Below are 13273 nucleotides of genomic sequence, written 5' to 3'. Positions count from 1 at the left end.
TGAAAGAGAACAAGCCATACACTCCCCTCCCAGCCTCTTTGGCCCTGCCTTAAGGCCTTATTGATGTACTTGTTTGTTTTAAAAAGTTATTTGTCTAACAGGAAGACATAACTGCACTGTGCATTAAAATAAGCAAATCATCTTTAACTGGAGGCTGAATTAAAACCATAATCTAAATAGTGATGTATGGTGACCAGTGATGGCTTATGATAAAAGTTATTAAGGAAATCAGTTCCATTGCAAGTTGCTAGAAAGAAGGAACTACAGTGTCGCCCAAAAACACACATAACAACAGCATGGGGAAATGCAGAACTCCAAAAGGAGAAATGAATGTGTAATACCTTACACTGCTGCTCTAAGGTATTTTCTTGCAATAATCTTTAAAAATAGGATGTGCTTTAATAAAAGTAAGTCTGGGCTGTTAGCGCCTGACACTCAAGGACTTGGGTCTTTTGGGTAGAGCACTGAACTAGGATTCCAAGAACTAGATCAGGCTACTAACTAGCTGTGTGACCAGGACAAGGAACAACTGACCTTTCAGGACTAGACAATCCCACAGCTGGCAAGTCTGTGGTCCTAAACTAGGCAACACTTTCAAACTATTCAAATACTGTTTTCAGAGACATGCAGTGTACCAGCAAAAAACCATGAGGTTGGAAATGTACAGCCTTCTGTGTAAATCAGCCTGGGCCACTACCTACCTTTGTAACCTCAGGCCAGTTACTTAAGGTCTGAGGATTCAGTTCTGTAGCTCTTCACTGGGGAATAAATAATGGGTCCTTGTGTGGATGAAATGCTGTAACAATGATAAGTGAGATAGCCCTTATCAGCCACAGTTAATTACTGCTCTTAAAAAGCAGTGTGTAGAATAAGCATGCCCAGATTCAGCCCTGCCTGCCAGATAACCTCTCCGTCAGCATACCCCTCAAAGTCTGGGTTCAGAGGAAGGCTGCTGCATAGTTCTACAGGAAACACATGCCTGTGAGCCTGGGCACCTCCAGTTTCTCCCATCTCTGGTTATTATTTAAAAATAAAATGAAAAATAAAAACAGACCAGAACCCAGGGAAGAGAACAGGAAGAGATGTCTCTCGAGGGCAGGGCAGACCTGCAGACAGCCTGCAGAACTGCCCCAGGCAGCCCGACACTGCCCCCAGGACGGGCCCAAAAGATCATGCTGCTCGCCCAACAGTGGCAATCGAGACCTCAAATATGGTTCCTGTAATTTTCAATCCCATGTGCCTCGGAGGTCCCTAAGATCATACACAGTTGACATCTAAGCAACACAGGAGTTAGAAGTGCTGCCCCTGGCACAGTCAAAAATCTGCATGTAACTTTTGGCTTCCTCCAAACTTTACTAACGGTCTACTGTTGGCTGGAAGTCTTACCAATAACAATCAACACATATTTGGTATGTTATACATAGTATAAACTATGTTTTTATAATACTATAAGCTAAAGAAAAAAAAAGATGTTATCAAAAAAATCATAAGGAAAATACATTTCCAGCATTGTACTGTATTTATAAATAATTTTTAAAAATCTGCATGTAAGTGGACCTGCACAGTTCAAACCTATGTTGTTCAAGGATCCACTGCACTATGAAAAATCTGATGAAGAGCAAAGAAAGCAGAAAGGAATTTACAGATGCTCTACTGCACTGCCATCATTTTTCAAATTAGGAAAACCAAACCTCTAGAAAGGAAGGGACTTGCCTACGGCCACACAGTAAGACAGACACTGAACGTGGGTCTTATAATTTCTGTTCCCAAGATACCACAAAATTTCCCCACTGTACCAAGTCACCTCTGCTCAAAAGCAAGTAAGTTCTGGCAATCATCACTTACCTTGCTGTCTGTGGATTCTGACTGCATGGAACTTCATGTTTAAACCATGTGACCACTGAGAGGTCTAGAATACACCACCATAGCATAAAAACTCTTCTGAGCTCAAGGTATTCAAGAATAGACTTTTTTTTTCTTCTGAACTCCCTTATTTGCCTGAAGCCAGAGCTTCCCAAAAGAACTCAATTGTCATAAATCCACTATCTTGAGATAGGATTTTCTTTCTTCCAATGAGGGAAGATTTGACTCTTATCAGTTGAGAAGAGAAGACCTGGCCTCAGCAGACGTTGCCACAAAACTATCAGACCTCCCATCTGCTCTTCCACAGGCCCATTTATCTTTCCTCAATTATTGGGTTTCCCAAGTCTTCTCCACCTCCCCTTCCTCTAGTAAGAAATACAAATGCCCCCAATTCTTATCACTTCCTGGAGTCACTTTTTCCTGTAAACTCCCACTTACTTACAGGAATAAAAACCTGTCTTTTCTCTTCTAATCTGCCTTTTGGCAGTTCAATTCTATACACCCCCATGTACTAAGCCTAAGAGGGTGGAGGAAAAGTCTCTCCTCTCTAACACCACCATGGGAAAACATGAGAAATCAAGAAAACATTAATATTTTTTGATTACATATGAAACACAAGTTATTATTAAACCAAATGGCACAATTTAAGCAGTCAAGAATAGGTCCATTTATATTATCAACCTGTGATAAGAAGGTTCAGAAACAAGGTGTTAGAAAACCAGAAGCAAGACAAAATTACAGGCAGTAGTCTAACTGGTAACAAATCTACGTGCAGCTTTTTGTTGTTGTTGTTCTTTGGGTTGTTGCTTTTTGTTTTTGTTGTTTTTTCGGGTGGTTTTCTGTTTTTTGTGTTTTTTTTGTTTTGTTTTCTTGCACTTAATGCAACATGCAGCATGCCTCACTAAAGTCTTGCTGATGCAGACAGGAAAATAAGGAAATGGGTATAGGAAGACAGGAGGCTGTCTTAGTTGTTCAGGTAAGAAATCCTTCTGAGACCAAAACATACTCCAGGAAGTGAGGAGGCTACATAAAGGCAGGTATTCTCAAAGCAGGAAATCAGAGGGCAGGAGACGTGCACAGGATGGTTTCTTTAACACGTCATACCTCGAGTGTCAGCTACTATTCCCACCAGGGGGTACACATAAGAACCCACTATAATTCTCCTAGAACTATTTATAGAGTCCCACCAAAGAACAAAAGGAGAAAACAGCCTTTCTTAGTGGTACTGAATGTTCTAGGAATTGCAAAAATTAGTTAACAGAATAATATATACAATTGAAATGTCCACTTTACTCCTAGCAAAAGAGAAAAAAGGAAAGACAGTGGTGATCCTTAGCCAGAAGAGACTTAGATTCCTAGTAAAATAAATGAGAATTGATGCATATTCTAAAACTGAACCTTCCTTTGGCAAAGTTTATGTACTTTGAAATATGACAGAGGTTCATTCCAGGGAACAGAGCTTGACTGTGATTATATCTGAACTACAAACACCTACCACCACCACCACCACCACCACCACCACCACCACCACCACCACCACTCTCCACAAGTTATAACCTACCTGGGACTCTGATACAGGCAGTGGTGGCCCACAGATACACTGAAGGAACAAGCAGTTGACCATATCCATGCTCTCTGATATTCTTTCTCGCCTTTAAAACAGGACAGTGAGGGTGTACGTGGCCATGCCAGAGCTATGTCTGCTGACGCTTCTCACAATCCTAGTCCAGGGCTCTAAGCTTAATTGGCCAATTCACACCCAAGTCACAAACTTTTGTAAACAAACTTTGCAGTGGAGTGCTGCCCTTTTAACTCTCACTTCTCTGTATAGTTTTAGAGTACTTTTCCTAGTCAGGAATCCTGAATTTTTTTCTTCCTCTACAAGATTTCTTTCTTTGCTTCGCAAAGTAAAAAGCCAAGATAGGTCTAATTACCTCCAGTGAGACACTTCAAAACATTTTTTGAAACAACAGTGAGAGTAAGTTATTAACTGAGGAAAAAAGACTTGACAAAAAGCCAGAATGTCACATATATCCATTCAGAAGCTTAGTCTAAGTAAAGTATAGAGGATCAAATATCAAGAGCTATGGCTTGAATTATGCCCCTCTAAAAGGTATTGTTGAAGCCCTAACCCCTAGGACCTATGAAAATGATCTTATTTGGAAATACAGTCTTTATAGATGTGATCAAGTTAAGATGAAGTCATGCTAGATTAGGGGAGTCCTAATCCAATGGCTGATGTCCTTAGAAAAAGAGGGAAATTTAGACACAAATACAAAAGTAAAGAGTCATATGAGAGGAGAGGCAGAGATCAGAGGGGTACATCTCTAAGCCAAGAAACCCCAAGCACTGCCACAAAACGCTTGTGCTGCTAGAGGCTAGACTTCTGGCCTCTACAACAATGAGAGTAAATCCTCCTGTTTTGAGCTGCCTAGTTGGTGGAAATCTGTTACAGTAGCCCTAGGAAACTCATATAGCAAAGTAATTCAGGAGAAAATTCTATAAGCAGGGAAATTAAGGTGCTTTGGGAAGATGAGAAAAAAAATTAACTAAAGCAGAGCTTTTACACTGGATGAGCCAAAGATATTCTCAAGATGCATACTGATACAATAAGCAAGGCTCTCACACTTTCACAGGTTCTCAGCATCCTGAACACCATCAGGAACTCAGGTACAGTCACAGAACTGGAGGTGAGACAAGAACACATCTCAACATCTCATGTTGCAAGGGGTCAGCAATAATGATAATAATCAGAGCTGTGGCTTCTGAATGTCCGTATGTGCCAGAACTACAGCAGGTAGCAGGCACGGGATACCCTACCTAATCCTCACCATCACCGTGGGAAGTAGCTAACTATTCATGACATTTTACCCACTTAGACACTAGGGCAATTACTTGCTCCTGTTAGGAGAGCTGAAAGAAAGAGTCCCGCCTAATAACTCGGTCTGTCTGATTTCAAAATCTCTGTCCCTTCCGCTCTGCAGGCCTGCATCCTTGGCATACACTTTTACAGAAAGAAGATGAAATCTGGTAGGTCCTCCTGCCTTTAGCTGTAGAGCTGCTTGGGTGGGGGTGGGGGAAGGAAATCACAGGAAGAGAGGCTCTGTAGGTACTCTTGCCAGTTGGGGAAAGCTAGCGACTCAACCCCTTCTCCAAATCACTATCTTAAATACATAAAATAGATAAAATTATAATCAGATTATGATCAAAATATTAAAAGAACTGAAACAACAATATATATAAAACACATAAATTGAGAAGACTATCAATAGGTCTAGTGGAACATGCATCTAGTGGAACCTAGACCTATTGCTAATTCTTTTGAAGCACTGATAAATATAAGAGATTTTAAGATACCAGCAAAAACTATTGTAAAATGTAAAAAAGATCTGTGACTTCTATGGGTGACAAAATCACAGGTGTTGATAAAACTGCTCTGGCTTGTTGCCTACATTCATAATCAAAGGAAATGCTACCTTTTACCTACAAGGTAAAATAAAGTCCCACTCATCCATTTCTGTTGACACAATCCTCAGATGAGTGGAAGTTCAAAACTCCCAGTAGACAGCTTCACTTAAGACTAGTCTATGGTACCAGTTCTGTGCTCCAACTCTAGAAAAATGAAATTTTAGGCCTTACACATTATAAAGCTTAAAAAATGCACCTCACTATTTAAAGCTATATGTCTCTAACTAATTTCCCTTTAATGAAAATTAATGTGTCATAATCAAAAAGACCTAAGCCCTTTTTTTAAGTGTTTTTTTTTTTTTTTAATCTGAATTGTAAAGTACTTGGGATGGGGTGGATCATAAATACATGTCCTAGAATTTTAAGTGAGAGAGGGAATTCATAAGATCCCAGATCAACTACTACATTTTAAGGAGTTAAAAGTAAGAACAAGAAAATGTTTATATATTTAGAAAGATGAAAGTTTGAGCATTGATGACATTTTTGTCTTTTTTTATTACTTTAACACCAAAAAGATACTCTTAGTTACTTAGAAATCTTAAATTGTCATCAACCTGCATTTATAATCCACCTAAAATCATATTTTCAGGTATGTAAAGAAGGCATTATTACACCCATTTTGGAGATGAGAACCTAGTCATGAGAAGGCAATGGATTTAATTAAAGAGAATATGAGAGAGATCAGGTACTTAATTTCATCTTTGAAAGGGCAGCACCAGACATGATGTCCCCCATTTGTAGATGTACAAAAGAAAAAGGCAATATGGTTTATTGCAAAAAGCCAGAGCAGCAACTTCCACAAATACTAGACCTCAACACGTTGCTCCACAAAGAGCCTCTGCCTGCTTATCTCTTTTACATCTCTCCACTTCCGGTTTATGCTTCCCCTTTGGTGAATTCTCTGGGCTGTTTGTGGGTCCTCACTCATGGGTGTAGGCATATGTATGTACATCTTCCCCGGCTCTTCCTCTCTGCTGCTTCCTCCCCCGTTCCGCATCATATCTCACCTTCCCTCTTGCTCTAGGTGCCACTGCCAGAGCGGAACTTTTCCCTTCCACTGGTCACATATGGAACTGCAAATACATTTGGTTTTGTTTAACTTACTGAATCATGTTTGGTTTCTTATCTTTAATTTTTAGAACAAGTGGGTGGAATCATTTTTCTTTCTCCAAAGCTGCCTTTTCTTTTATACACCTTGATGGTGTGTGTGTGTGTCTGTGTGTGGAAACTTCAGTGGCACAAGGAGAGGCATTCCAGAAGTGGACCGCCTACCACCCAACCATTCTAATTCTCCCTCCTCCTAACTTTCCAGGGGTTCACACGCCTTCTCCTACCACACTTAAGCTAGTGACGGAATAAATAGTTAGGTGGGGGTACTTCTAAAATTGTCCAAGCAAGAAGAGAAAGGGAGCCTCTGACTTGGTCTGAACTAAGTAAATGGCCAAACACCCCTCACTTAACTAACAGCCACCTTAGGAAATCATGCATGTTCAACCTTGCTCCATTCTAGTTCAAGGACCACCCTCAGAAGGGACAGACACCATCATAAACTTGTCGCTCCCCCTTATCAGACCCCAGATTTGGACTTAGCCCAGGTCTCTACGAGAAACAGAAGAGAAATGGAAACCCATTTACTGATGGTTTCCTTCCATGGCTAGAGGCAGCAGTACATACTAATGCTGGGTGACAGGTTTACCAACATACTACATCTTAAAGATACAAAGTTTCAACTTCTAAGAACCTTAGGGATTGTTGAAATTCTGATAGCAAATGACTAACCAAAACCTGTTCTGATTATTATCAAATGAGATTATACACACACTGGTAATTTTGATGTAACTCTTAAAAATTAAAGGAAAAGAGAGAAGAAAAGGAACTATTATGATCTGGAAAGCTATGACCTTGTCCTTGGGGTTCAGGGAATAGATAGGCCATTTGCTAAAAAAAATATGACAGAGTATGAAAAATATTTAAAAATGTATTCATGCTTGAGGCTCTTGAAGTCAAAGGGGAGTATAGTGGACTTCAATTGCCCTTGTATGTGTAAAACTGATGATAAAATATACTTAGTGAACCTACCATTTGTTTTATAAGCAAAATAGTTAATTTTTTAAAAATGCAAATATTTGAAGTTCATGGAGAATACAATTTAACTCAACACTCTTAGCCCAGTTCTATAAACATAAAAAGGCACTTAAATAACTATGAACATTTTCAACACTGTTGACTTGTTACACTGTACTGAGAAAGCGGTGCAGCTGAGCTCATCCTCACTTATTTAAAATAAAGAAATGAAGTCTATATGATTGTGATGAACCCTATCCTGGCCCCCCTGACTATGCCCTGTGCTCCCAACCCATCTCCCTTACATTGTGGGAGGAGGGTTACCACTGACCCTGGGCAAACACAGGGCCAGTGATGAGCTTTCCTCCCCTGGCCTTCATAATAATCACTTAGGGGAATTCCATTTTGGGGGTTTATCTAAAAAAAACAAACAAACAAAAAAAAAAAAAAAACAAAACAAACAAAAAAAAAACAAACCCAAACCATCCTACCATCTCCAAATCAACAGCAACACAATCGTAGGTTTGGCACACAAGCAGAGAAAATAACAGAATTGTAGGTTGCAATTTATGCCTAGACTCATTAAGAGTAAAGACACGTTTAAAAACCATTATATAAAAATAAATAAATAAATAAATAAGATAAAATAAATAAAAATAAAAACCATTATATGGGCAGCCCGGGTGGCTCAGTGGTTTGGCGCCTGCTTTTAGCCCAGGGTGTGACCCTGGAGACCCAGGATCGAGTCCCACGTCAGGCTCCCTGCGTGGAGCCTGCTTCTCCTTCTGCCTGTGTCTCTGCCTCTCTCTCTTTGTGTCTCTCTCATGAATAAATAAAGAAAATCTTTAAAAAAATAAAAAAAGAAAAACTATATTATAAAATAAATGTATATAACAATTCTATCTCGACATTTTAATATGTATTTTATCTCTGAAACACATGATGATGAGTACCAGAGGTCTACTTAAACTTTCTTCAATTTATAAAAAGCGTTATTTTATAAAAATGAACTTACTTTCTTCTTTTCCAAGTTTATTGAGGATAACTAAATATTCTACAATCATGAACCATGTTTTAGATTTGAATATATCAAAAATCCACTGTCTTTCTGAACCCTTTTGAAGAGCAAAGGTTTTTTTCTTAATGCTGTTTTGACCTTCGTTGTACAAAGAAGGTAGAAGGAATTAATTAGGAGGAGAGGGGAAAGAAGAATGGGCAGCAGAGAAGGAAGTACCAGTTGATTCTCTACTAGAAGAAGACAGAGGTGTCTGCTCGAGGAATCACAAGCATTTCAAGTCATGGATGACAGCACACAAACACTCAAATCAATGGCTCCAAGTGCCTTTAGAATCAAGAAAACTAAGGGTTTCTGGATTAGAATGCAGAATGGCAACTTCATGAATCATCTCTCTTCCCAAACTATTTTTCATATTAGTGAAGGACATCCAATATATCCCACATTCGGTATTCTCGGTTTGTTCCCGACCTTCACAAGCCAAAGCCACCCAATCACCATGTTCTGTCAATCATTCAATCTCAGGAGGACTCTGCTCCATTGTTTCTTAAGGAAGTATTCCAACAGTTTCCCAGTTTGTTTCTGTTACCAACCTACTCTATACTACTGAAACACGCATCTAATTCTAGATGGCCATTACCTAGATAGAACAAGCCCAAGGTCATTCAAAATCTTATCCAAGATCTCTCCAGCTCTGTCTTCAGATACAATTATTCTCCAGCCCATATCGAATGATTCACCATTTACCACATATTTACTTTATGTAATTGCAAATGAAGTAAATGTTGCTCTCTCTAGGACTATCTTTTTGCTTTTGTCAATCTATAAAATTTATCCTTCAAAACTCATTTGAAATATTGCTGTAGAAAAACTTCTTAAACTCCCCTGGGCTCTGAGCTCTTTGGTCCTTTCTGTGACTCTATTAAAACCACCACAATGTTTACATAGCATTTATTTGACTCAGCATCACACAAAGGCAGCTACTACTATTCTTTCCAAACTCCCAATACTATGGTAGTGTCCTCATAGTCTATACTGGAGCCTGAGAAATAGGGAATTAAAAATGCTTGACACATGTGGAAAGAGATGAATGGCTAAGTTGGTGGATAGACAAATGAGCAAATCAATGGACCGTTGTAGGTGGCAAGGAAGCTGTTCCCTCCCTATATTTATGGATGATTTTGTAAAAATGAGCTTGATTTAAGTTATTGCTTATTATAACTAAATATTTTAAAATTAATACCCATGTTTTAGATCAGGACACAACCATCCATTCCTGTCTCTTTCATAAGCTACTTGAATATAGCCCACCCTGAAAACAGACTAGCTGCAATTTTCCTTCCCTTATTATTAATAACCCTGTTCTGAAGTTTCAGATATGTGAAGTACATGGTAATGGAATATATTCCAACAAGTAAGTGTCCACTGCTGGCAACAGAATGTAAACAGAAAGATTTAGAACCTCTAAAAAAATCTCTTTTCTATATTTCAGTTTAAGTTTGAAGCATTACTGTATTGGCAGGAGAAAGGGGTAAGATGAAGAAGCAATGAACAAAGAGAGCATAGTGATGGGAAGCTGGAAAAAAGAACCCAGAAGAGTCAGAGAAAGTAGTGACTTCATGAGGATTTTCTTTCTTCCAGCAGCAATCACTGACAACAGACTGTGTCATTCTCCTTGAAACTTACAAGGGTCCGGCAAATGAACCTATCAAGAAAACACTGACCCTAAATTAAAGCTGCTGTTCACCAAGAATGCTTCCATCAAGAGTGGCTCAGCCTGGGGCCCCTAGATAGTGCAGTCAGTTGAGGGTCCAACTCTTGGTTTTGGCTCAGGTTGTGATCCCAGCAATCCTAAGATCGTGAGATCAGAGATGGAGCCCGGCGTTGGGCTCCCTGCTAAGCACGGAGTCTGCTTTCCCTCTCTCTTCCCTCCTCCTCCACCTGCACACACACTCTCTCTAAAATAAACAAATTCTAAAAAAAAAAAGGTAGCCCAATCTGTCTGTATAAGACTGTCACGTAAGGCAAGACCTACAGACAGCACCAGTGGTGTTCCTTTCTTTATTTCTGAGGGGTATGAGAACATGCACTCAAGCAAAATATCTTGAAAATGTTTAATTCAAAGCCTGGCAGTGAAAGAATTGAGATGAATAATTTACATCACAAAAGGAGTAAAAACATAAAGCGAAGTGTACAACAGAAGCTTGCTGTAATAGGTAAAAATTCATACCATACATGAGAGAATGAGGCTGTAATGACTGACCTTCGTCACAAACCATATTTAAGGCTCCATGCCTACCTCTCCACCTGTGGGTGCTGATCTAGAAGAAATGCCATACTAGGGACCTGGAGTCACACCAGTCCTACTGTCCAAGGGGCTTTCTTCACTCTTGTGTCATCAAGGAAACTACCAAAAGAAGTTGTCAGAAAAGGGACTGATGCCCCTTTGTTGAGCTGCTGAGCCCATCCCAAGTAGCCAAAAAACCACATAAAAGAATCAAGAGGAAGGAATCTGATTTGGGAAAGACCAGCAGTGTCAGGAAGTGGCCCATGCTCAGTGGAAAGAACATGAGTCTTGGAGTCAAAAGAGAAAATAGAAAGGAAATTTATCAAAGGACTATGATGCCAGCATTTGCCATTAATTAGAACACCCTCTGCAGCAGATATTTACACTTCCATTTTAAAGATAAGAAAGGCTATGACAAAAAGAAAGAGGAAAGAAAGAAAGAAAGAAAGAAAGAAAGAAAGAAAGAAAGAAAGAAAGAAAGAAAGAAAGAAGAGAAAGAAAGAAGAGAAAGAGAGAGAGAAAGAGAGAGAGAAAGAGAGAGAGAAAAAGATTATGAGATTCCACCAAAGATCAGGAAACCAGCAAATGGCTAGAACTGAAGTCTACGTGTCAGCTGTCATGCAGGTGGTGTTTCTGGGCCTTCTTCCCCATTCTAAGACCAGCTCTGGGCCCAGTTGCCACTCAGCAGCTGGAGGAGGGTCCTGCAACCTTTCTAAGCCTCAGTTTACCCACCTTTTAAAGCAAATACAACAATGCTGGCCTACTTCACAGGGTGGCTGCCAGAATCAAATGCAACAATATTATGTGAAGGACTTTTATTAGCTGCAAAAGTGTCATACAAATTTGAGAGGTTACTACTGGTACTTGTATTTTTATTTTTATTTTTTTCTGATGCATTTATTTTTAAGAGATAATTACATCTTCAGAGTTCCAAATGAGTTGGTAAAATTCCAGTTTCTGGGAGTGGGTGGAGCAACTGATGTACTGACAATCCTCAACATGGTTTTTTTTAGATTAAAAAAAAATTAAGTAATCTCTATAACCAATGTGGGGCTTGAACTCATAACCCCAGAAATAAGAGTCATATGCTCCACTGACTGAGCCAGCCAGGCAACTCTTCTCAACAGATTTTGGGCCAAATTCTTCATTCTACTATTTCTGCTTGAAAAGGTTTCATTTCACTATTTTGCCAAAAGGAATTTTTGTTTGTATTCTGTAAAAATTCATATCCAATTGATATAGAGTTCGAAGAGAAAAATAGGATTACAGGTTACCTTTAACTTTTTCAGGAATAACTGTCTTTCTCTAAATCAAGAGTTAACGGGTAGATCTGGAAGAGAAATGCGCAAACCTAAAAAACAGGATACTTAACATCTACAAGAGCCTAGGAACTTAATTCCTAGAAGGAATTAAGCAGAAATCAAGAGCCTGTCACTTAACCCACTGAGTCACCCAGGCACCTGTCCCCCTTTTTTTAAAATGGGAAAATCCTACTTGATATTTCACTACAGAAAAACTGTTCTAGAAATGAGCCACTTTATAAAGTTCAAGGATTACATAATTATATGTATACTACACTATTCTTTAGATTTTACATTTTTACAAAATAATTTTAGAAGTGGCTTTTTAAATTTATAAAGTTCAGTAGCCTGTCAGATATTAAACATCCAATCAGAAATATTTTTGAAACATTCCATGGAAATTTCTTTTAAAAAGACAGAAAATGTTGACTTGATTGTTAAAATAAAAGCTACTAGGAGCACCTGGGTGACTCAGTCAGTTAGGCATCCAACTGTTGATTTTGGCTCAGGTCATGATCTCAGGGTCATGAGATTGAGCTCCATATCCGGCTCTGCACTTGGCACAGAGTCTGCTTGAGATTCTCTCTCCCTCCTCCTCTGCTGCTCCCCCAGTTCATAGTATGTATGTATGTATGTATGTATGTATGAATAATTAATTAATTAATTAATTAAAATCTTGGTGGGTTTTTTTTTTCACATTTAGGCTCATGACCTGCATTTTACAACTTAATAATATTTCTTTTTTTTTTTAAAGATTTTATCTATCTATCTATCTATCTATCTATCTATCTATCATCTATCTACGAGACTGCACTCACAGGAGTGGGGCAGGGGCACAGAGGGAGAAGCATACTCTCTGCTGAACAGAGAACCCAATGCAGCCTCAATTCCAGGACCTTGAGATCATGACCTGAACCAAAGGCAGACGTTTAACTGATTGAGCCACCCAGGGGCCCCTGACTTAATATTTTTGCCAGAGATCTTTTTCTCTTCAGTTCTTCCCCTGCAAAAAGAAAAATAAACAAAAAACACCTTAGGAGAAACTAAACATAAACTAGCACAAGGACAACTAATAGAAAGCATGGAAAGCATATTAATTCTCTTTACAACACCCTAAGTGGGGTGATGGTGAACAAATATCCACCCTAGGGTTGCTAATACTTTTGGAATATACTGATATAACAAATGTCCTTGTAACAAAATGTTAACTTCATTACAAAAATATTTTTTTTAAAAATTTTATTTATTTATTCACGAGAGACACAGAGAGGCAGA

General features: G+C 38.9%; 1 protein-coding gene across 3 annotated transcripts in view; it reads right to left on the bottom strand.

Annotated features, from left to right (window-relative positions):
• SPATA13 (spermatogenesis associated 13) overlaps window positions 1-13273 on the bottom strand; it is a 144167-nt gene that overhangs the window by 58156 nt on the left and 72738 nt on the right. The window contains exon 1 of one of the 3 annotated variants that reach the window (XM_038573469.1): window positions 3425-3566. The exons of the other annotated variants lie outside the window; for them this stretch is intronic. Within the exon in view, the coding sequence (XP_038429397.1) occupies window positions 3425-3493 (69 nt within the window). The 5' untranslated portion in view covers window positions 3494-3566. Of the gene's footprint in view, window positions 1-3424; window positions 3567-13273 lie in introns of those variants that run through there. 3 annotated transcript variants of the gene reach the window in all.

This window comes from Canis lupus, chromosome 25 (assembly GCF_011100685.1).
Source record: "Canis lupus familiaris isolate Mischka breed German Shepherd chromosome 25, alternate assembly UU_Cfam_GSD_1.0, whole genome shotgun sequence".
NCBI classification, from domain to species: Eukaryota; Metazoa; Chordata; class Mammalia; order Carnivora; family Canidae; genus Canis; species Canis lupus.
The sequence above is the reverse complement of the archived record's forward strand: the minus strand, read 5'-3'. Positions and strand labels throughout refer to the sequence as shown.